Below are 26329 nucleotides of genomic sequence, written 5' to 3'. Positions count from 1 at the left end.
CCTACATTTCCCAGATGAGTTTCCAGGGTAATGTAATTAGAGAAGCTTAGTAATTTTATGGCCTGTATGATTTAACTTGCTTCGGAAGAACGAAATGAAAAACAGTTTCTTGATTAGTGAACAAATTAAAGATGTTGGAAAAGGTTAATTCCCAAAAAACTATAAAACCCACTTAAACAGAACTTGCGTGAATATTTTAGTCAGGATGTTTATTAAGAGAGATGATGTGAGATTTACATTATTTAAACTGATTACATTCGTCGAGGTGAGCTTAGTAATCTTTGATTACCTGTGTTTTTATGAAACATGATTGTATTTTCAATTGATTTGTCAATTTTGTTATCCATTTCTTTTATAATCAAGGAAAATCAAAATATCTGGTTTTTATAATACGCTATCTGTACATAAATCGGGCGAGTACATGGGCATTACGTTTACCTTTAAGAAATATTAACGTTATATTGCAATTGACTTTTTCGTTTTTAAAAGTCAAACATATCTACGTCAATACTTCTCTGTTCTGATTTTGTTTTAAATTGAAATGCCTTTTTAATTTTTTTATTTTTTGCTCTTTTATTCTTTTCTCTTTCAAATATAAGTTCGCTTACGAGTTATTGGAAACAAGAACTAAACTAAAATTTTGAAAGAGATATTTTATATGAATTGCCGATAATTCACCATGGAAATGATGCAAACAAACATACTAATTAATCTATATAGAACGGCTTTGATTGAACATTATACATTTATTGCATGATAGTGAGGGAAATATTAAGACTTATTCAGCCAAGAAAAATCATATTCCCCGAGGGTTTCGCCCGAGGGGAATATGATATTTGTTGGCTGAATAAGTCTTCATGTTTCCCGAACATTCATGCAGTGAATTGTTTATTATACCGAAACAAGCGAAACCTTGTAAATAAACATCAACTTTCAAATTCGGCACCGCTCTCAAATTCACATTATTTTTTTACGTAAAGTTACTATTAATAAAACCCTTTGGTCAACACATTATCATCAGTTTTGTGACGTAAACCAGGCTATTGTGACGTCTACTTCTCTCGGGAGTTTTCGTTCAACGAACGAGAACTACATTGCGGGAAAATACACTAGGTGTTCTGAAGAGGTGGAATATGATGAAAAGCATGCCGACGGCCGGGAAATATGAAGTTTTACGGCCCGATCACGTAATAACCTAGAACCAGTCATATAACACGTTGTGTAGAATATTTATAATGAGGTATAATAATAGGCAATATATATTCTTCTGAAAGCATTTTTTTCACAATGTTTTTTTTAAAACAAACATTTGATTTTCAGTACTGTTTTAGGGTTATTTTATTTTAAATTTAAACATTGTCTTCTTTGCAGATTGGAAGGCATAAGTAGGTGTTGTTCGGATTATTTCTGGGTATTCAGCATTAACACTTGTGTTAGTAAGTACATGCATGTTTTCCTGATACATATAAATGTACTTACACATTAGCAAATAAGTCTTCCTTTTCAGTGAGTTCTTGGAGTATTTCGCTTCTTTATGTTTTTTTTTTTTTTGTTTCCCCCCCCCCCCCAAAAAAAAACAAGTTTTTAAAACCATGTGAGAATGAACGGAAACAATACTAAGACATGAAACTCAAACCTACTGGCATACGCTATCCTTTTTTGTTTAAAAAGACAAATGTTTAAACTTCGAATATGAAGTCTTAATTAAAGTAATGTATATGTTTCATAAATAATATACATGTAGAAGGCAAAACTGTCGTCGAACTTGATACTGTAATAACCTGTTTAATTTTTTTGTATTTCTATACACAAAGAAACATTAAGACTGTAGTGACATATATGCCGAAGTCTTGTTACTATTACAGAGTGCCATGCAGGATATCAGGGTATTAACTGTTCCGACGCATGTATAAGAGGATTCTACGGAGAGGAGTGTGATAATCAATGTCCTATACAATGTTATGATAGCTGTCATCATATCACAGGGAAATGCCTAGCTCCTACAGGGGGTATAGAAATACGCTCATTTACAAAGTCCCTGTTAATAATGTATGAGTTAAAATACCACAATTGTTATAGCGATGCTTTCAAGATCAAAGGAAAAAGTTTATTTTTTATTCTTCTTTTTTTAATTTAAAAATGATGCAGAGCATCAATGTATTTAAAACATTTTGTGCTGTCATCATTTGTAAAACATGGTTTAGTATTTCTAATTGCCATGTTCACTGACAGTAACCTGTGGGTAACCAATAAGATTCAACTTATTGAACACGTAATGGTAACACTGAATTGAAAACAATGGCCGATACAGATAGGGGTTAACAGCACTGAAAATGCTTAGTAACAATTTATTATAATCAATTTTCGAAATTATTGGATTCCACACAACATACCTATTGAAGTCGGTATATGTATAAACCATCCATGGTCAAGGAACTCGTCGTCTTTTTATGGAATGAACACACTCTACCTGTATACGATCAAATCAAGACACCGAATCACGTATGATTAGAGATGTATAGTTTTTTGAAGTATAATTACACTTTGAAAAATAAATTTAATACTAGTACAAAGCATAAATCAAAGGTATGATGCTTATTTATATGAATTACAAAAAAGTTTTAGTTTTTTAGAATTTGGATATACAGGTTCTCATATAAATTCTTAAAGCATTTCATGTGTTGAAAAAAAAGTTAAAAATAATTTAGTTAATTTTTTTCTTGTCATTTACAGCCATAATTAACATATCTTAAATGATGTCTGCTTTGAGACTTTTGATAAACAGTGTAAGAATCAAATTGTTGATAAATTATCTACTGTTAAATCTTACATTTCCTGGGTCAAATTTTCTCGTTGAGAGAAAATTAAAACTCTTGGTGTGTGGGGGTTCGATTTCTTGGATTTTAAATTGTTGAGTTTTTATTTATGCCACATCTAACAATTCGTGCTGGACATGAATTTGTTGGTCTCTTTACACCTTGAAAACAGCAAAAGTTAAACGCCCACAAAAATTTGTGATTTCACAGTTACTGTATTACATGTACATGTAAATAAATCTTCGTGGAAATGATTTAATTAAGAGATATATATTTTAATTGATTAAAGATCGTTAATATTTACTTTTCAAAACATTCCACTTGTAGAACTCAGTATCAACATAATGAAAAGGAAACACATTTTTATCGTGATTTCAGGACCAAGATGCTTAAAAATGGCTTTATAATTACATTTTAAATTTCAAAACACTACACATAAGTAATAAAATAATACTTCAAACATAAAGAGATTATCTGCGTTTTTTAATGAAATGAGGAAGCAAAGGGATTGGCTGTTTTTTTTTTCATCTGGAATGAACTCTTCACTTCAATGAGTTTCAAATGATCATCAAAACCATGCTGACTTTTGTTCACTACTAATCTAATAATTTTTTTTATAGTTTGAGAATACTAAATTTATTGCAAAAAATAAACAAAGATTCAAAAATGGTCCGAAGTAATGCAACACTAGACAATTGTGAGTTATAGAAAAAATCCAGATCTTTTCTTTTCTTCGAATTAACCTCAGGAGCAATCACGGAACTTTAATTTATCAGAGGTTGGATCAGGTCCTAAGGAGGAGTGAGCATTCCTTGACGACCGCTCCAAAACAATGTGTACTCCTTGTTACGATTGAGAACTCACTGATAAATTGACTGATAGATTGTATTTGCACACAATACTTACAAAATAATATCCTTGTTTCATTAATTTGTTTGTCAATAATCTACCTCTTTTTAGAAATTGTCCGTACGTAGAGTGTTATATTGCGTCTCGAATCGATTGAGAGATAAAAAAAATTCGGTGAACAAGTGATGAAGGTATATTACTAGGAAGCTGGTGATTATAGATTAAAAGTCATGTTTATTACGTGACTTGGTTTTAAGATTGCCAATAACGCCCTGTTCTGGTAAAATATCAAATATGAAACAGATCTTTCAGATCTGTGGTATATTTTATTTCAAGATCATGGGGATATATTGTATAATTTATCACACCTCAATTGATTTTCCCTATACGAGGGGTAATCAAAAAGTTCGCGAACTAATTGAATAACTTCCATAAAAGAAAGAGTATTTGGTTTCAGCGTTGATTATATTTTAAATAAGTCCTCTCCTATTTTAATGCACATCTGCCACTGTTCTGCTCATGCGCAAATCACGTGAAATAGGCGGTCACATGACCTTCTCCGTAGCGTTCTGTCACAAAAGCTGAAAGATTTTTCTGAGTTTTATATTTCTTTCGATGTAAGTTATTTTTTAAAACAAAAACAGTTTATTTGTCAGAAATGGTCAATTCTCGGCAACAGAATAGGTGGATAAGAATATCCTTTCCAAAAATAAGCATGGCGATCATCAAAACCCAAATCCTCTGTCGTGGGAGAGACGTTTATTCAAGGTGGATAGAGAATATAAGCCTCCTTTTTATTATATCTAATAAGTTAAAAATAACAAGTAAACGATATCTTAGGAATTTAATAACTATATCATTGTCGAAATATTTAACTATTTTTCAATGTGTAAATTGGAGGTCTTGAATAGCAGATTGCAATTGCTTGATTAAAAACACACCTCTTTTCAAACTTGCTTTCACTGGGCAAAATAAGAAGTGTCATTTTTAACCATCTGCTGTCCTTCACTAAAACGAAACATTGATTGAATTTATGGGAAGTCATTTGTCTTAATAAAGTATATGCAAATTATTATACGCTATTTCAAAGGGATTTCTAAAATATGCCATAAATTATGCAGTCGTTTGTTGAACGAGTAGAACCGAGAAAACGGTTTTTCGTCACAATTGACTTATATAGTGACGTCATTTTCACATTGCGACTTCACAGACAAGGAGCAAAACTTTATTCAGCATATGCTATTTATAGACCTTGTGTATGGCTATGTGTGTACCAAATTTTTATCTTATCTGAATTGTGGTATTGTAGATATAGAGATAGTTCGCGAACTTTTGATCACCCCTCGTATATGAATAAGATAGTAAAAAGTGAATAATCTCTAGAAATCCCTGTGAATGGACTTATCCCCGTGTGTTAGTCAAATACGCTAATCACTGCTTCGGAAACTAACTCCTTGGTATCCGTAATTCTCTAGATTTTACTTTTGTATCGGTATAATTTGTTATTAGACTAATCCCTGTGCGTTAACCAAGTGAATCTCAGATAAAAGTCCTGTCCTTTGGGGACTTGAATCTTGTTAACTCCCTCAATGATATATGTAAACTGAATATTAATTGACAATACGTCTTTGATTTATATAGATGCTGAGTTTGAAGGCACAGCAAGTGTTTTTATCTTCTGACGTTAAAAATTTAATATTTTGAAAAAATAAATTAAAAAAAGGTCTGCTAATAACAGGGCTCATACCTTTCGGAATTCAAACAGCTTGTTGGATGACTTGGAGTCCAATAACCATCATTGTCAAGCAAAAACTCTAGTATCTTTTAATATCAACTTCAGAGTATACATATAATTATGTTTGTACATCAGAATTTTGTTAACAAGATAGTTTTATAGATAACAAATGACAAGGTTAGTAAATTTAAGAGTGCATTTTTTTAAAGCAGTTATCCAGGACATAAAAGTCTAGATTTTTATAATAATAGAATGATCAGGTCCTGCAATCAATCATAGAATTTCTATTCCAAACATTAGTTACCGAGAACTTAGATCTCATAACAAATGCTCTCAAATTTCAAGAAGGAAGTATTTATTTTGTACGTTGAAAATCTAATAGAACACTTTTTTAAAAGAAGTATCTTATTTACAGAAACACATTCTAGTGCTGCATTAAACCTAAATATCGGAAATAAACAGAAAGAAAATAAACCGTTACCCATATTTACTCATCAAAATGGGATGTGGAACGGCCAGGTATCAAGTGTCTTTCTATAAGGGTATAAATGAATAATCTGGGTTGAAACATATTTAAGTCTGACTTCAATGACGTGTTGAAAAGAAACATTTTAGAACTCAACAGATACTTGTAAATGTAGCAAAAGATAAGATAACATTTATTTAACAGTTTACATGTAATATATGATTGATTGATTGATTGTATATTGTTTAACGTCCCTCTCGAGAATTGTAATATATGAAGATAACGAACAGTACTCAAACTTTATTAGATAACACAAAATAGCAGCAGCGCAAACCAATAAAGGTGGGATCAAGTTCCATTATATAAAACAGGACTGTTGATATTCTTCTTTCAGCAACTTGTTTGTCAATTATTTTACTCGTTTTACAATTTGATTATTCGTAAAGCATGTTCTCGAGCTGAATCAACTGAGAGAAACTTAGAAACATCGATTGACTAAAGCACCGACTTTTTCCGATGCATAATAATGATTTCATTCATGAATGTTCTAATGACTATAAATGTTGGGGGTTTGAATCCAACTGTGGGATGTAGAGGTCGGTCCTTCGAATGAGAATGTATAAACAGAGGTCCCTTGTCGCAGTAAGTGCTGGCACGAAAACGATCCCTCACTGCTCAATTCGTGTAAGTGCCAAATGTAGGACAAAATTTGCAGCTCTCCGCCGGCAAGTGGTGGTGTCTCCATATGAGTAAAATTTTGTCGAGGGGCACGTTCAACAACATACAACAATTTTTTTTTTTGTAAACGTTAGAATTTGAACAAAAATTGAGGACGGAAATTTGGTCTCTGTGCATTTTGCTGCATTCTACATGTAGCTTTTTTGATCAAATTTAATTAGATACATACGGAAGTGTATGATTTACAGGAAAGAAAAAATATATTCAATTTATGAATCTCATTAAACATTTATCCGTTATTGGAATTTTATGATATACATGTGTATATGTAAGTTACAATGTACAAGAATAAAAATTTCGAATTTAATAATTCATGGAGGGTCTAAGATAATCTAAAATAACAGGAAGAATTCATATGACATCTATAGAACAAACTCATGATCACATTATATAAGATTTTTTAATTCTGCATGTATTTTTTTTCTATTAATATAGAAGTTGAGATGAAGTTTATCATTTCAATAAACCTATTAACGCCAGAAAAGACGTAAATCATTATCTGTTCATATATCTTCGTACGGCATAATAAATCATCATTTCAATTATACTTTTATCTTTACACAAGTTTTTAAACATTTTTGATAAAATCCAAACATTAAAATTGATCTTGGTAAACAATTTTTTACGAAATGTATCATACGAGAAAAAAAACACCCCTCTGGTATCCTGCACAGATGTCAGTGCAAGATACTTCAAATTTTTGTTGATAAACGTGTTTAAGTAGCAATACTTCAATGACAAAATAAAAAATATATATATAATTGAGAATTGTATTGTCTGACCTTTATAATATATCATGACGATTAAAGATTAAATATTATTTTCAGAAAATACAAAATGATATAGCATTTCTAGTATTTCCACAATCAAAACATTAAGCTTTTTATGAGTAATAGTAAATTATTCCCGTTTGAAGACAGACTAAATGCTAGTAATTTTTTTTTATTTCTCCGTATGGAATTTTGATTGCTTGTATCGCTCAAACGAGGATTGAAAATGCAGACAGTTGTTTAATTTCAAATCAGAATGTACTGTTTTAATTTTCTAATGACAAAGACAAATATAATACCCGTTTAACATTCATTCCGACATACATTTTTCAGTAGAACGTAAAATGATAGGTTCCTGTAACAAGAGGTTAAAATGGCGCAAAACTCAGAATGATGACGCAACGTCATAATCAGTTTTACTTGTGACGTCAATAAGCTAACGGTAGGCCCAAAATAGGCCCGCGGCACTTAACGTAGTATTTGAAAATAGGCCCAAAATAGGCCCGCGGCACAAAGAATGTTAATAGGGTAAGGTGGCAAAGGCTCCCCTTTCAAACATTCCACTCTATGTGTACATGTGAGGAACAAAATGCCTAGCCTGTTTTTGATGGTATTAAAGTCAACAGTTATGTGAAAGTTAGAAGCAGGACAATACAACTGCCTTCTTAGTTTAAATCAAACTCAAAATCAAAAACCGATGTTTTGATTTCTTTTTCTGCAAAAATATTTAAGTAAATTCTAGTTTCCTGAAAGAAATAAATCGTAACCTGACAAGAAAACTTGATAAATGTTATGAATACAACTTTCCTGTTGTCAACAAAATCTATTTATGTTCTCTATAGCCATGCAACATATTTTCTTTATATACATGGTTTACATGTATATCTCTCTTGATTCACGTGATGAGGTAATTTGATATTCAATAGTATACAGTTATGGAATGGGTACGAGGGAAAAAGCAAATTAATGGTTCCCCGAGTGAGGAGACTATTTCCCGATGCAGCGAAGCCGCCGAGGGAAATACATGTACATGTAGTTATCTGCCAAGGGGAACCATAAATTTGCTATTTCTCGAGTTCACATTCCATACCTGTTTTATTATACCGAAACAATCATTGGCGATTAATTTTTTTTTTACCAGATATTCCGACATTTAGAAAAAAAAACACCGTAGAGGCATAATTACAAATGCATGCGGTTAAACAGATTGTATGATAAGTAAATAAATGCATCGTGTCCTAAGACAAAAAGTTATTTTTAAAAAGTATTTTCACTGACATTTCGAAAACTTTACGTTGTCTTCATTTTGCTAGAATTCAAGTATGACTTTGACATTGCATGTCGAAATGTTTTGACGTCATAGTTACATTGCTAATAACATGACGTCACAGACTCGAGATTCCTTGAACGCTCTGTCTACTGAACACTTTGATTGGTTTAAATTACTAATTGAATAAATATTCATGAGGGAGTAGTCCCAGGGAGTAGCTCTGATTTTCCAGGGAGTAGTCCTCAGATGAGGGAAATTGTCTCTTCTCGAGGAAATAGACAGTTTTATGATATTAATTTTATATAGAGTAATTACAGTAGAGGTATAATAACATGTTTTACGTGTGAGCCATTTTCAAAACGAGGTTGGTTATTGAAAAGAAACTTGATAATGAAAGGATGTCAATAGCCTCGGTAAACTCATCCTTTCTCAAGTTTTCTGGTTGATACAGGGACATTGTCAGAAAGTATAATCTATCAAAAAAATTAATGCTTAACTTATATTAACTGTATAACCATTACCTATATATACTTACAAGTTTTTAATGACTACATTTTTTTTATTTGACGATGTTTGGGGATATGTTGGATTGGCATGCATGGATGCTTACTGCTACACGGCACCTTATCCCTCCTCTGACATTTACGGAGTCTTTGTTTGTTCTGCTATGCCTACGCGTAATTCTCCGTGTATCAATTTATAAAGTCCCATCACATTTACATTTTAACGCTGTGGACTGGAATGATTTCGAAAACTATCGACATTCATTGTCATCGCATCCATAGGGTAAGGCTGTCCCTAGTTTTCTTATCCAAAATTCTTCTCGTTCTCTACGGAAAGGTGTACTCAGTGACGGGCTGTTTGTGTGGTGCTAAATCTTTTCAAGATTTTATCTTGCATTGACAAAAGAGAATGATCAGGTAAATTAAAATGTCTGTACATAAGCTGCAGACCCAGATGATTTATTTGAAATCGATGACCTGTTGATGACTATATTTCTTTGAACTTTAAAAACACCATTTATTTTTTTTTTAATGAAGCTGACTTTGCAAGATAGTTCGGTTTAAGTTGTGCTTTTTGTTAGTTCTTTGGTTGTTTATGTTGTGAATGTCCTCTATGCATTGGATGCTTATTACTCCATTACACCTGTTCTCACCTCTGCTGATTAGAGAGGCATGTTTTTCTGCTAGAGATGTGCTATGTTTATATGTTTAGGAAAATGCTTAAATTCTGTACATCATTTTATATTTGACACGGCATTGTTGTATTCCATCTTTCAACCTTAACTTATGGCAGTGTAATTTTATCATTTTAGCCAATAAATCGGATGCCATTTAAAATTCATGTATAGTGCAGCTGTCAGACATCTCTGTTACGCGTGCTAGGCACGCATTTGCATGTTTATTCACACTTTTGGCCTGTCAAGTTGTTTTCTTAAATACACCCTTGAAATTAAGATGATGATATAAGTGATCAGCGAACTTGCATTGATGTAAACAGACTAGCAAAACGCTATCAAATCTTGTTATATCCGTTAAAATACATTGTGAACAATCAAATAATATGTCCATTTGTCCATTGACACCCAGGCCACGAATTCAATGTTGCATATTAATACATGTTCATGTAAATACCCTATCACCAATTTTCCATTTATACATTTAGATTATAATTTCCTTCAACATGAGTCACTGATACAAGATTCACGTTCATATCTTCTCAATTTCCTTCATATCCATTAAATTGCGTAATACGGATAAACTGACAGGCTATTTAATCTCAATGATAGCCCCAAATGAACCCATTTTTTATTTTAAAAAAACATTCATTACAATGTCTTTAGGGAGCAGCAACTATTTTTTTTTTATTTATTTAACATAAAAAAAAATGTCTTAAATTTTGATATATCATTAAAAAATGTCAATTTTTATATAAATTTAAGAAAAAACCCTGGCTGAATTTACTGCTCAATTAATGTTATTCAATGATAAATATAAGTACATGTAGATAAAAGAAAGAATTTTTTTTTCATATTAATTTTGAGAATTTTTTGTTAAGGATATATTTGTTTGGACGAAAAAAAAAACTGTCTGGATAACAGAATTTTTAAAATAGAGTAATTAGATTCAGGATCACATTATTTACTCAGCGTATATTAAATAGAACCTTCACGGGTTTGAAAACATCAAATTTCTTATCACAAAGAAGGGTCACCTACATGTATTAACGTAGATAAAGATGAAACTTGCATTTTTTTAAGAGACGTCTGCTTGATGAAGTTTGATAATGAGAGACAACATTAAATATTACACAGCTGCTCTTTTCTCTGCAATGACAATGTCGGCCATACTTAATAAAGATGAGACTATGCATCTGTTGAGTAACATCTGCATAACCAACCAATACTCTGCAAGTCTTTGTGCAAGTTAATAGTTGTTGTTATAAACATGTAGTTACCAATTTTGATTCGGCTTTGTGTAAAATATGAAGGCTTTAAAAGGGCCAGTCAGAAAGTGTCAGAGGTGGAGCCTCTTTAATCAGATGATGCATTTGTTTGGGTATCCTGTTGCAATCTAATGATTACTTATAAGATATTTTAACTTATTTTCTATTTTTCTGTGAGGGGTTTGTAGATATGTAACAAAAACAATAGGGACAAACATATTACATAACAGATCTTTATTCAAAGTCAGGAAATATGGTATACAAGATATTCAATGCAGTTGTCATATTTTTGCGGCTTCTTAATTCAATAAATCCACGAAAAATTATAAACGAAAGAAAAAAATATTTATTCAATATTAATCAAAATACTTTATCCATACAAGCTTGATAAGTGATGCGTGTGTCAATCAATCTGAGTTCATGTAATTTCAAAGCTTTTTACTCAATATCAAAAAAATAATGCAATCTGATAATAGATTATAGATCTCTATATGAAACGAAGTAGGTCATTTGTTATTTGGATAGTAGTTATTTTAAGTTCTAATTCCAGAAGACAGAGAATAAAAAATAAGTTTCAAATACTGTGTAAACTATTGGACTGTTTATGTTGTATCCACAATTACTCTGAAGTCGATTTAAAACTTGCTTGAGCTTCTAATTTACAATATCTATGTGTGTGTTTGGGTGTCAGGTCTTCCAATAATCTATTCCCATGGATATCAAATGCGTCCTGTTATAAGCAAACTTTTTTATTAATATGAGGCAAAACTAGTCCACGATCTAATACATAAAAAAACCACTTGTTTTTGCCTTCAACTCGACATTTAGATGAATGCACTACGTATTGTCAATAAACAATGTCAATAACCATTTTTATGTCGATACGATATATATATGCAAATGAAAGCTCCTACACCTCTGTTTTATACATTCGCAAGAGCTTGCTATACGTACGAAAAATTTCAAAAACGAGGTAAATTATTCACAAACAAGTTGATGAAACAAGAATATCCGCAGTCTAGTTTAAAGTCATCATTTCGCAAGTTCAATGGTCGATACAATGTCCTAATTAGCAAATACAATTTAAAATATTTACAATATATTAACATTTTCAATATATTCCCACTATGATTCTTTACAAGAAAATGCAGTCTATGTACCACGAATAAGCATGAATATCTCCATTGTTACGTCATAATACATGTGCCGCTCTTGACGTCAAAAAATGTAGTGTACACTCTTTTGCTTTAAAAATGACAGTTGAATGACGTAAATTTATGGCAAGTCATCAGAAGAAAATGTAAATATAATAAGAAATGAATTTAATTTTTGAAGTTCATGTGGTATATGAACTACAACGCTTCACGCCTGCATATTTATCATGAAGCGCGTTATGAAATATACCAGCGTGAAGCGTCGTAGTTCATAACCTCATGAATCTTCAAAAATTAAATTCATTTCTTAAATGTATCATTGAAACTAATGCTAACTTACGTTTTTCATATTAATTGTTTATCCATTATCCACTGTATACACTAAATTGACGAGGAAATTTTCTGTTATTTCCATATATATATATATATATATATATATATATATATATATATATATATATATATATATATATATATATATATATATATATATATATATATATTCAACGAGACGTGATACGGCTCTTAGGATCAAGTTACAGTTATAATGATAGATTTGTTATATACACCCTCATAAATAGCAAAATATAGTAAAGAAAAACTTTAGAGATCAACTATATAATATTTATCCATAAAACAAAGCATAATAGCAAGGGACTTTTTAACACGCAAGAAAAATAACGTCATGTATTTGCTTACTGCGTCATCAGTTTCAGAGAGTGGTTATATGGATTCAGAAAACTACAGTTTGGTGATCTGGGAAGTCGGATCACGACGACACGTGATTGCATGAAATCAACAGTATTATTGAGTGATACGCATTAGGTATATAATAAATATTGCTATCATGATAAGGAGGAGAGTAGTCTGTCAAAACTACAATGAATGTTCTGTTAATTTAGAACCCATTCTTCAATGACACACAGAGGCACTTGTTTCGGTCATTATTTTTTAACCAAAAGTATAATAATTACACAAGGAATCCAACTCCCGATTTACATCGAGTACCCCCGGCCCTCTCTTAGAATCGCGCTAATTTACATGTACACTTTCAGAGGAAATGCACGGGTAAACTGTTTATACCTATGTCTTCTACCTTAAATTATCTACAAAGCCATATCTGACATGCTTTTCTTTATTTTCTTTCTATCTCCGTAATCAGCTTAAAAACTCTGCTCGAAGAGTGGAAAATGAAACCTCATCATAGAATGGTATGTTCTAGTCTCGGGCAAAGAATTTGACCTCGAATTTGATTGGCTAAAAATCTGTTCCTAAAATTACGTCGGAAAAACATCGTAGTGTGTTTGTGGAAAATAAGACACTACGAAAATTTATTTATTCAATGCAATTTTCAAAATCTGGAATTAAATTTTTAAAACCACCCATTCTTTAATTTTTCTCTTTGTCCGAGATAAGCAGATACGTACCGTTCAATGGTTTTGATAGACTTTTCCAGTCGGCGAGTAGTGTTTTGACGCTGTTTACGGAGATTAAAGAAATCAAAGACAAGAAAGCCATATATGGTCGTGTAGATAAATTATCGTACATGACATAGGTATAAACAGTTTGCCACTGACTATTCTCTGAAAATGTAAATGAGCGCGATTCTAAAGGAGGGGGTACTCCGTGTAATTTGGAGTTAGATACGTTGTGTTATTATTATACTATTGGTAAAAAATTTATTACAGAAACAAGTGCCTGTGATAATACACCATAGTTCGTGTGCATTAAAACATTGAATAAATAATTGGTCAATTGTTCCAATGTCTCTTTTTTACAGAAGGTACATGATGAGGAGAGATCTTCATATTTATAAGATTTAGCCCTCATAATTCTTCTAGATCATGATAACATAGACACTCTATTTCGTAAGAAAATTAACATTTTTTTATTTAATTGGTTTCATAAAGCCCGCTATACAGCTTATAGAAAGCTTTCTTTGTATTGGAAAATAACTTTTAATTCGATTATTATCTCTGGAAATCTTCAATGGTTTCCATTTCAAAATACAGTCAATTACATGTAATTGTATATAAATCTCTTAGGAGAAATGAAGCCTTTTTGAATAATGTTCACCGCTCAAGTGCGCTTATGATTATGACACGCGATATTTTAGTTTCAAGTGCCTCATTTTTGTTAAAGAACAGATCTGTCCGCGAGAAAAAAAAAGATTGATGAAATCACATCCTTTGGATACTGTCATGTTTGTGTTGCCTGCAGAGCAGAGGGGCCCTTAAAAAATAGTTTACCCGGCGTCTGCCTTTCTGTTTGTCTCTCAGCCCGTATATCTCGATAACTGTAAGAGGTTTGAATTTAATAATTTGTAAATACAGCTGTTTATTGCACGGTGCTTTGGGTTTTGTGAATTACCATGGTAACGGACCTCGTGTTTCTTGAGCTTGCCCTTTTAAAAATATTTCATGAAACCGAATTAAAGCATATTTCTGACAATTTAGACATATTTCTATATTTTTTTAGCAAGTCTACTGTTTTGTGTTGTTTTTCAAAAGACTTTATGGATGGAAAATACAAGTATTAAAACCCAGTTTCTTTGAACTTTGAGTGTCTCTTAAAAAAATACCGCAGGCAAATTTAAATTAAACTTAAAGGCTTTTGAATTTTGGAAATCAGGATTTTGAAAATTAGTATGCATACATGAGCTCATGATCATGTACCTATTATCTTTCTGATATTAGATTACAAAACAAGCCTTTATTACTAGTTTATAATATTTTCAGAGAAAGTAAAAGAAAATGACTGGTTGAAAAGCATTTTGTGTTAAAGAGATTTTTATTATATAAAAATGTAACTTAGAAAAAAATGTAACTGACTTTCTATACATACCATGCATATAATGGCTGACGATATCTTAATTATTTTTTGACATACTGAAAACATTAATTTCTTTATTGTATAATCTTTGAAATTTGAACACCATCATCGAATTTTTGAATGCATTGTCATATATATCGTATAAAAATACCATTTAAACATTCCACAATTAATTAAAGAGAGATAACAACGATTTTTTATGTATGTACCATTTTTTCTCTATTTACCAAATTTCTAAACTTTTTACATTAGATGCTTTTCACACGAAAGTTCATTAATATCTATAAACTTCATATATCTATTAGCATAATCACAACATATTTCACCTGTCCTCATCTCAGATTTATCGTGTATAGAGTTACATGTAGAATAGGATGGAAAATTTTCAAGCATATATTTTTCTGCAATCTTAGCTTTGAAAACTAGCAGGAAAGGGTAGATCTCTTTAAATATCCTTGCGCTGTACAGTTAAGGTGACAAATGGGAATATCGGCGAATTTTTTAGATAAAATATGCATTCTTTACAAAGAATGGGCGATTCTTTTTAGCATTTAACGGATCTTAGAAAAATACATGTTTCTTTCTTTAAAAAAATAAACACACGAAATCATAGGCGTAAAAGGGCATTGCAATCAAAGTGATCAATTTATTGTTATTTGTACATGAGGAAGTTTTTCTGTTAATTTACGTATTAATGTCCAAACATTATGGAAATTCATTAGTGTCATAAATGTCACTAGAGTTTCTAGAGAAATACAGAACGTCAAAAAATTTCAGTCAAATACAATGAAATATTGTCCATTTAAACTGCAGATCACTTCCTGCATGTGCCTGTAGATTGTACATGAAACCAGCGAGAACAATAGCTTAATACCACAGACATTTGTTCCGTTTAAGAACACCCCCTTCTTATTTAACACAAGGGATACCCTTTTCCATTTTTAATTTTTGTGTTTTTCCCCATAAAACTATAGAATATAATCATTCTAGGCTTATTGTTTGGTAATTTCTTCTCTAATAAAAATAATTTCGACTTCTTTCTTTAACAATCATGTATTTTGTTCGTTGTTTTTTAAGCTGTGTATGAACTGTCTAATTGGTACTTTTTGTACATGTTCTACTCAATACTCTTACTCCCTTTGGTGTAGGCAGCAACAGTTTTCCACCCCACCCCCTGTCTTGAGCAAGTCTTGTTAGATACATCCAAGAGTGCTTGGTTCTTACCGTAGAATTGGAAATTCTAGCGATAGGTAAATTTATCGATTTGCCCTTAAAAATAAGTATTTTATTTTTAGGGATATGTAATTTTAGTGATTTTAAAATACTCACGAAAAAAGCTTTAAAAAAATAAAACGCAATTAATTTTTAGCGATATTCAATTTTGGCGATCTAAGCATCCTCGCTTATAATGCCAAAATTAAATCCTCGATAAACATTAAAATTATGTGCGGTATGTGTTCGAAAAGTTTTCTTCTGAAGTCACGTGGTTATTTGGGGTATAAATAGTAAGGCCATGCGGTAGCACGGCACTCTAAGCTTGCTCGCTAGGATTTAAAGATTGTAAGAAATATGGAGGATAGTAATGCAATGGAGTGTAATGAAGTCGGGCTCTCAAACGAGGACGCCGTTTCGCTGTTTAGTACTTCACTCAACAAAGCCTTAGAAAAACAAAGTAATGTGATTGTGAGTACAATTGCGGGACTTACAGAACAACTAGGAAAAAGTAATGCCCTGAAAAGTGCAGCGCACGTGCCTGAGTCCGGACAAGCATTTGAATTTAAGCATGAGGGGCATAAGATTCAATTTGCGTTTAATCAAGATAGACTTTCTAAGTTGTCTGAAATTGAAGGTCTCATTCAGGAAGTTGATTTAACAAAGGCTGCAGCAGTTATTAAGGAAGAAAAGACAGCCCTACAACAGAGAAACAAAATTCTGAAAATCGCTGACCGTCACGGATGGGATACTGTGCACGAGTATCTCGATGACCCTTTGGCAGATAATACCGAAGATGCCACTAATCTTCGTTACGCTGTGGGGCGTGCTGCAAGAAAACGATCCTTCAGAGTAAAACCGTATGAAAGACGCAGAGGAAGCTTTGCGCCCAGTGACTTTTTTCGTGGCTTTAGCCAGTCGTATAATTCCTCCGAAAAATTCAACACAGGGGCTTCAAGGGTCGGAAATACAGGATTCCAGTTCCAAAGAGATCGTGGCGGATGTTTCTACTGTCGGCAAGTCGGACACATGGTCAGAGACTGCCCATACCTCAAAGGCCAGCCCATCCCCACCTTGTCAACCTCAACTACATGCACAAGTGGAACCTCTAAGCAGTGAAAATAATGAAGTTGAGTATATGTTTGATTTAAATGAGCAATATGAATATGAGCAAAATGTTGAGATGGTAAGTGTTAAATCCAAGCTCAAGAAAAGCATAAATTTCTGGAATGACGAGCTTAATGCTAATAGTTTTATTTTGAATACTATAAGATTTGGGTATGCTATACCTTTCAAAGAACTTCCATATAGTATTATTTTAAACAATAACAGGTCTTCATTAAATCATGCAGAATTTGTTTGCTCAGCTATTTCTGACCTAATTAAGACTGGGTGTGTTAGAGAGGTTCAAGAACCATCTTTTGTAGTTAATCCTTTGACTGTGTCTGTTAACGCGTCTGGTAAAAAACGTCTTGTTTTAGATCTCAGACATGTTAATCAGTTTATTGAGAAACAAAAAATTAAATTCGAGGGAATTAAGGAAGCTATGTTATATGCTAGAGAAGAACAATTCATGATAAAATTTGATTTTAAATCGGGTTACCACCATGTAGATGTACATCCCGAATTTCAAAAGTATTTAGGGTTTAGTTGGGAATTTCAAGGAAAAGGGAAATATTTTGAATTCACTGTTTTGCCATTTGGGCTTTCTTCTGCAGGGCATATTTTCACAAAAGTTGTGAGGGTATTGGTAAAATATTGGAGATCTCATAGCATTCCTGTCGTAGTTTATCTCGATGATGGTTGGGTTTGCTCTGATTACAATTCTTGTATAGAAATAGCCGCGTTTCTACAGAAAACGTTAGATCACTCAGGGTTTCAGGTTAATATAGAAAAATCGCAGTTTGTTCCAGTAGACAAAATGATTTGGTTAGGATTTATATGGAATCTGAAAGATGGCATTTTAGAAGTTCCGAATGAAAAAATTGACAGTATTCGTTCTGTTGTTGCTTCGATAGTGAATAATGTAAGTAGAGTAACTGCGCGAAATGTCGCTTCTATTGTGGGCAAGGTCATTTCATTGAAACCTGCTTTAGGTAATATTTGTCAGCTGATGACACGGCACTTGAGCATGGCATTGTGTAAGAGAACTGGTTGGGATTGTGTATTGAATATGTCACGTGACTGTATTATTGAATTGCTTTTCTGGTACAAGAATTTGGCCACTTTACCGAGATCAAAAATTACACGGTTCAGAAAAATACCTGCAAAAGTTTTGTTTTCGGATGCGAGCTCTTTTGCAGGAGCAGGTTTTTCTTTAGAACAAAATGAAAAGGTAGTGCATTACATGTGGAGTGATTCAGAAAAAATAAAAAGTTCTACGTGGCGAGAAATAAAAGCTATTTGTGTGATTATTGAGAGTTTGCATAATTATCTGTCGGGTAGACTTGTCAAAGTATATACAGATAATAAAAATGCAGTACTTATTGCATCTAAAGGTAGTATGAACTACGAGCTGCATCAGCTTGCTTTGGAAATGTTTGGTTTGTGTGTTGCGCATTCGATAAAATTAGAGTTAGAATGGATTCCTAGAACTATGAATACAGATGCAGATGAATTAAGCAAGATTTATGATTTTGATGATTGGGGAGTTTCAAACAGAATTTTTAAATTTTTTAATGAAGTATGGGGAGAGTATACCCGTGATTTATTTGCAGATAGTAAGAATAGAAAAGTTAAAAAATTTTATTCTAGATTTTGGACTCCCGGATCTTCAGGGGTTGATGCGTTTGCACAAAATTTGGCTGACGATAATTGTTGGATTGTGCCCCCACCTGTTTTGATATGCAAAGTTATTACTCATATGCAAATATGTAAAGCATTTGGAACGTTAATCATTCCAAAATGGAAATCCGCTTTGTATTGGCCGATGGTTTGGAATGAAAGGAAAAATAAATTTCACGATTTTGTGCTGAAGTTTTTTGAATATAAAAATCCTACAAATTTTTTCACAGCTGGTTCAGATAAAAACGGTATTTTTGCATCAGAAAAATTTCAGAGCAATGTACTGGTTTTGAAAGTAAATTTTGGAACATCCTGAAAAGTATAAAATTTGAGCACCATGTGCAGTTCAATGTACAATAAAAATTCATGCACCATGTGCAAAGTTTGTATGAACTGATCTATTAGTAAGGCACCATGTGCAAAAAATTAAGCACCATGTGAAAAAAGATTTGACTAATTGTTTAAAAAACACGACACTTTTTGGGTGATGAAATTATTATTTTGATATGCATGTATTTGGATATGACGGTGGTTTCATAATCTTAATATGAGAACATTTTTTCTTTAGGTACGCAGTGTTTGGACAGAAATTCAGGAAATGAAAAAGGACAGCAGACTTTCTTCAGCAGCATCAAACATTCAGCACATAATCAGGAAAGGGAAGAGTGATAGTTCAAATAAAATGTACGACACATATTTTAAAAAGTTCAGGACCTGGTGTTCAGATCATGGTGTTTCTCATTTACCCGCGGCAGTGAGTACGGTAGCCGTATTTCTTAGCAGTCTCGTGCAACAGTCGGTGTCAGAATCAGTGTTATCAGCTTATTTTTACAGTATTAAGTGGTTCCATGATTTCAATGTGTGCATTAATCCGTGTGATACAAAAATTCTGCATATGGTTATGGAAGGAGGAAAAAGAATCCTTAGTAAGCCGATTCAGAAGAAGGAACCTATTACGCCCGAAATTTTGGAGCAGATCATAAACAAATACGGTGATGACAGTCGGAAAAATGACTTATTAAGTGTAAGAGTGTGTGCTATGTTTCTGATGGGATTTGCGGGGTTTTTAAGATTTAATGAACTTGCGAACTTAAGAGTTAGAAATATTTCTTTTCATGATTTTTACATGTGTTTACATATTGAAAGCAGCAAAACTGACGTTTATAGACGAGGTAATGATGTTCTCATTGCAAGTACAGGTAATGCTACATGTCCTGTGTTTTGGGCAAAACATTATTTACAGTTAGCTGGAATATCAGGAAAACCAGACGATTTCATTTTTAGATCTGTACGTTATTTCAAATCAGCTAATTGTCACAGGCTTTGTAATATCAACAAGCCTATTTCTTACACCAGGGCACGTGAAATATTACTTGATTCTTTATCAACCATTGGTGTGGATTCAAAGCTATTTGGTTTACATAGTTTACGTAGTGGTGGCGCTACTTCTGCAGCTTCATGTGGGGTAAATGACAGGTTATTGAAAATACATGGTCGTTGGAAGACAGATTTTTCAAGGGATAATTACATTAAGGATTCTGTTTCAAAGCAGTTAAATGTAACGAAGAATTTACGCATATAAATTTTGTTGTTTGTGTATATGATTATTAAAATTGTTTTTGTGAATCTATATTTGTCTATATATGGTTATAATTGCATTGTAGGAAATCAGCCCAATGATAAATCTCTTTGAATCTCTAAGCACTAGCGAGCAGCGTTCCTACTTAACATGTGTTGTGTTTTATTCATTTAGCACTTCATTAATTTATATTCGGACGAACGAAGTGAGGGAGAATATAATTAAAATTATGTGCGGTATGTGTTCGAAAAGTTTTCTTCTGAAGTCACGTGGTTATTTGGGGTATAAATAGTAAGGCCATGCGGTAGCACGGCACTCTAAGCTTGCTCGCGAGGATTTAAAGATTGTAAGAAATATGGAGGATAGTAATGCAATGGAGTGTAATGAAGTTGGGCTATACAGTTGGTTTCATAAAGTGGTTATGTATTAGAATTGAATAAAAGCACTAGCGAGCAGCGTTCCTACTTAACATGTGTTGTGTTTTATTCATTTAGCACTTCATTAATTTATATTCGGACGAACGAAGTGAGGGAGAATATAATTCTGCTTATACGGTATCTAATTCTCAACTGTCCTTCTTTATGAAATAAAATTACCTTTCAACGATTTCGAATTAGATAATTACTTTCAATTCTATCACGATTTAAAGCACTTCATGTTATCGTTTCGAAATACATTTAACTATCTATTTATTAGTTTCCAGGGGACACAGTGTGGTAGGAATTAGGGCGGATGTAGGGTATAGAACAGAATACAAGATATGAGCCTCTCAATTGTTCATCTACGATCATTTTGTTTGGTAATGTACATATACGTTTGTTAGAATCTTGATCTTTCATGAAAAAATAAAAAAATAAGAATGTTATTTGTGCATTAATGCATAGATTTGTATAAGCAGAGATTAGTGAAGACTAGACTAATGCATTTAATGCGGATGTTTATATGTAGACAGGGAAGGTCAATAGAAAATAAACCTCACAAGTATATTTTTTCAAGGAAAGTATGAATAAACAAAGTAAATACTATTATGTTTATATGTATGTTGTGTATTTGATAAGAATTTTACCATACCACAAGAATTCACTAACTTGCCATTCATTTTAGATAAAAAAAAATACTACCTAAAGAAAGCATGATAATATTTTTAATAATCATTTATATACATATTCTCACAACAAAATTTTTAACATTGTCTCATTTTATAAATAAGAACAGCCTAATAAGATTCTCTTAAATCAATCGTCATATTATTTAAATCAAAACCTTCTATTTTCGTTTACTTACTGATAAAAGAGAGATAACAACCATTTCATATTTTAATAAATAATACCTTTAAAAGTTGTTAGAAGCCTTTGAGTACTTTGAAAATCCTTTGCTCAAAAAGTACATACACGTAAGGGTGTGTGTGAAAGAGAAAGAGAGAGAACTATGGAAAGTACTGCGTATGAATATATTAGAACATTTTGAAATATTTAATTTCATTTTTTTTCTTCTGACAATAAATATGCTTTTAGAATAATATTTCCATTATTTCCAATATTTCTGCGATGTGGATACCTTACCGCTTATTTTTTTATTCACTCAAATACAATATTTTCTGTGACTTGATAAGTAGGACCTTTTGGTTTTTTTGGGGTTTTTTTTTTCGCTTTTTTAACAAAAATTATATACCTAGAGGGCTAATATCTGTTTAAATATATAACATCAATGATTCTTATCCCAGTTCTTACTGGTTAGAAATGGAACCCATCAACTATCACATTGCTTAGGGACTTTGATTATTTTATATGAACTGGATTGTAAGCAAATTACACAATATGTTAAAGGAAAACGAGTATTCCAATTGATGATGATTGGCATGGGATCATAAAGTCAACATAACGAAATATTGTAATATAAGTATAAATTTTTAGACATTTCTTTTCATATAATTCAGAAACAGATTTTAACCGCCCAGTTTTGTTTTATAAAGTAGTAAGACCAAAACGTCTGCTTTAAAAACATGTGACTGGAAATATATAATGACATTTTTTGTGAAATGAGGTGACAGTCATAAAAGCAAATGTCTCTCTTGGCTGCTCTATTGTCACTGGTATCGGAATGGAAAGGGGACCCTTTTTCGTGCTGTTATCTTGCATTACCTTTGATAACATTTTGTTTTAGTTACGTCAATTTGTGCTTATTTGTATACTGCACTGAACTGTAAAACTGTTGTAAGTTTCTTTGGTATCTTGCTGCCCTGCATTAGAAGAAGTACAGTTATTTTTGACGCTATCGAGTGCTGTTTAGCAAACGTCTGTTTAGCAAACGTCTGTCTACGCCGGTGACGATCGATTACACTGAACAGTGACTAAGTGAGTGGCTTTGTATTGGGTCCTTCAGATATAGCGAGAGACCAACAGAATATGGCGGACAAATTCTTTTAGGAGTCATGTTCAGATTTAAACTGCAGAAAAATCATGAGCTTTGTACCCATCAATCGATACTTTTAAAATAAAAAAGACATAACGTTATGTAAGCAATAGTTAGCTAGTGGCATTGTGATTTCATATTCTGTTCAGTCAAGCACTTTTTTTTTTATCAGAAATCATCATTACGTAAAATACAAAACACATTCTAAATAAATTATATTACCCGGTATATCTCAAACTTCTTTATAAACGATATGTTGAAAGTCCACAAGACTATGAACAAACAAATAGGATAAGTCATGCTATTCTAAGTAGAATGTGAATGTGAAGTAAATGTATCAAAATAGTCATTATATTGTTACAGAAAGCACTTGTAATATTGTACACAGCTTTTACAAGAGGAACACGTTGCTTAACACTTCCCAATAACGCATGTGAAGAATCCCTAAGAACCATAGCTTATGTCTCAGCGTGTCCAACAGACTTTAAGGAATATCAAGCTGCTGCAATTAAGAAAAATTGTCGACAGTACAATCAGACCTGTAGATCCTTCGAATACCACTGTGTCCTAAATGATGATATGACAAGAGTCATTGAAGTCTGCGCCCCTTGGCGTTATATTCAATGTAAGTAAGTTTGTGATAGGCGAAAGAGATTAACATTTTTTTAATAAATATATGGTATTTTACATCTATATACATTCGAATTTTCTGAAAATAAATAAATGTAAATATCGTTTATTAGTTAAAACAAGATAGTTAGTTGATAGATTTATTCCCCACTCTTCCTAATTTTAAACTTACTACGATTTCTTTCTTTACTGATAGCGGGAAAATGTACAGAGTTTAATATTGGACTAAGGAGCATTCGGAAAATCTACAAAAGTGATTGTACTGATTTTCCTTTCCCTTGCCCTACATATTACAACTCAACAGAGTCATATCGATGTAATTACTTTTTATCACCCTTCTTTCTTGTACACATCAACTGAGAATTATCATTACTAGTAAAAGGATAGACTACATCGGGTGTTTAGCTCGTGTTATGTTTTATATCCTTTTTTTAAAACCATCACCTACTTTTTTTCAAGACACGGGCTGTTATAGAAAAATTACAACCCCGACAATAAGAACCTCAGATATGACAACAAGAAATGAAACTGTTTCCTATACAACAAAGGCTGTTTCAAGACCAGAGAATCAAACGTAAGAACGATTCTAATCACTAAAATTTTTTGTTTGCATTTATAATAAAGAAAATAAGGAATAATGAATACGTGTATATTTCAGAAAAGTCGGTTAACTACATGATTAATTTGCAAATTAGACAATCATCTTTGTAGATATGAGACAACTAAAAGGGAATATAACATAGATTATATAGGGATTTCATTCGGTATAACCATTCCAGTGGTACTGCTGATGGTTATTCTTTGTGTTTATTGGAGAACTCACTTGAAGCAAAAAGGTAAATATAGGTGTATTAAAAGATACACTGTAACTATGATTTATGTAACTTTGATTGAATAAGAAAAATCTATTGAGCCTTTTATTTCAGATAAACCCTTTACCTCTTTTTAAAGGTTGTCTTGAACTAAAAAGAGATTTTTAAATTAACACTTATAGCACAATTTGCCTTTAAATAATTGAAGAAAACTTTTAATATTCTATTTAAATTGAAATTGAAATTGATGATATATTTACATCGTTAGGGCATGTGTAAGAGTGTATCAAAGGTTGAGATATAGTAAAAAGTTAAACAGTTAAAAGAGAAAAATTCTTCTACAGTCTGCAGTTTTCACATTTCGTGGACAATATTTCCAGACATTGAAAACAACTAAAATAAACCCCTACGAAAATTGATAATTTCCAGTAATTTGTATCGTCATGTGACATTCCAAGATTAATCTTGATTAATCTATAATCAAGATTATAGATTGATAATTAATCAATACATTGAGGTCATCTTATTTTGGAAATGAAAATGTGACTTCACACTGAAAAAAATAAGTGTTTTCACATTAAAAATATTTGATATTAATTTTCCTTTTAGAAATAATTTGATGAACAGCGACATTGTCAAAGTATTTATAAATCTCTCTCGCACTTTTCTCTAATTCCTTCTTTAATGTATATTTTTATATTATTATCATTGCTCTTTTATTGTTATGAAGGCATTAGAACAGAAAGAAAATCTTATTTTCAAGTATCCCAGAATTCTTACAAGTAAGACCTTCCGGGAATGTATAAAGGTATGTATAATTTATTACGCAAGTCTATTTCAGATCTATCAAAAAACTTTTTAATTCGATATATTGATTTGTCCAATTTGTTGAGACAAATTAAATTACTCAGTATTTTTACATTGTTTTAAAATCGAAGTTCAACTCAAAAACGAATTAAGTCTGTTATTACTAATTTCTTTAATTCGGTTTAACGATTGTTTTAAATATGCTATGACAAATTGAATTCGTTACAAAAATATTTAAATTTGTATTGTTTATAAGTAATACACGAGTACTTTTCTACAGGGCCTAATTGCCAAAAATTGAGTAAACGACTTTAATTCGTTGTAGTTTTTTTTAAAATCCCTAACATGTTATAACGAGCTCAAGAGAAAATTTGTTCTAGCAAATTTGACAATTCGTTATATGGATTCAAAAATATGTTTGATTGGTCCTTAAAATAGTCTTCTGTACTTTCATGCAGGTCATGTTTAGGTAAAATATAATAAATTTTCATGCAAGTGCTGGACTATTTAATGATATGAATTCCTTATCTCCTTAAGCTTGTAGGACTGTGAAAAGGCTGTGTGAAGTGAAATGGACTATCGTAAAATAATATACAGTGATTTTGAAGACTCGACATCATTAACGGCAAAATGTTTAGATATGTGAACCAGAAAAAAATTAAATGACTTTTGCAAAAGACAGAATGAAGTACTGTACATGCTTTTCATTACCACTTTCAGTTCCAGAGATTGAAATCAGAAAGTACTTATAAAAGGATCGTTAGGTTTTGTTGTTCTTATCCTTTCTCTGTCTCTATATCAGATAACATTTCAAGCACCATTAGGCCCGACAAATTTAAATAAACTTAACAATTGTTATCAATAATGTAGACTGAGAAAATGATTCTGCATGTATACTATTTTATCTCAGGAATAAATAACTAGATTAAACACGTGTGTACATGTATATGTATGTCACTTAAATTTGATTGTGTCATATTTGATATGAAATGTAACAAAATATGCATATTAATAGAAT

At 32.0% G+C, this 26329-nt stretch overlaps 2 protein-coding genes and 1 long non-coding RNA gene across 4 annotated transcripts in view; all 3 read left to right on the top strand.

Annotated features, from left to right (window-relative positions):
- The window catches only part of LOC134274316 (uncharacterized), a 96643-nt gene that overhangs the window by 5339 nt on the left and 64975 nt on the right, over window positions 1-26329 (top strand). The window contains exons 2-3 of one of the 2 annotated variants that reach the window (XR_009993588.1): window positions 1372-1436; window positions 1866-2043. This is a non-coding gene — a long non-coding RNA (uncharacterized LOC134274316). Of the gene's footprint in view, window positions 1-1371; window positions 1437-1865; window positions 2044-26329 lie in introns of those variants that run through there. The other variant, XR_009993589.1, reaches the window with a different exon arrangement.
- Window positions 17127-21196, top strand: LOC134274309 (integrase/recombinase xerD homolog). Its single transcript, XM_062756581.1, has 2 exons — window positions 17127-17416; window positions 19640-21196. Exons 1-2 carry the CDS (start codon window positions 17150-17152, stop codon window positions 20651-20653), a joined length of 1281 nt encoding a protein of 426 aa, XP_062612565.1. The 5' UTR covers window positions 17127-17149; the 3' UTR covers window positions 20654-21196.
- Window positions 21006-25310, top strand: LOC134274340 (uncharacterized). Its single transcript, XM_062756618.1, has 6 exons — window positions 21006-21038; window positions 23426-23687; window positions 23889-24008; window positions 24152-24266; window positions 24404-24528; window positions 25235-25310. Exons 1-6 carry the CDS (start codon window positions 21006-21008, stop codon window positions 25288-25290), a joined length of 711 nt encoding a protein of 236 aa, XP_062612602.1. The 3' UTR covers window positions 25291-25310.

Source organism: Saccostrea cucullata, unplaced genomic scaffold, assembly GCF_032062105.1.
Source record: "Saccostrea cucullata isolate Sc308-1 unplaced genomic scaffold, CSIRO_AGI_Scuc_v1 ctg2617, whole genome shotgun sequence".
NCBI lineage: Eukaryota > Metazoa > Mollusca > Bivalvia > Ostreida > Ostreidae > Saccostrea > Saccostrea cuccullata.
Note: the sequence above shows the minus strand (reverse complement) of the source record. Positions and strands in the feature narration are given on the sequence as shown.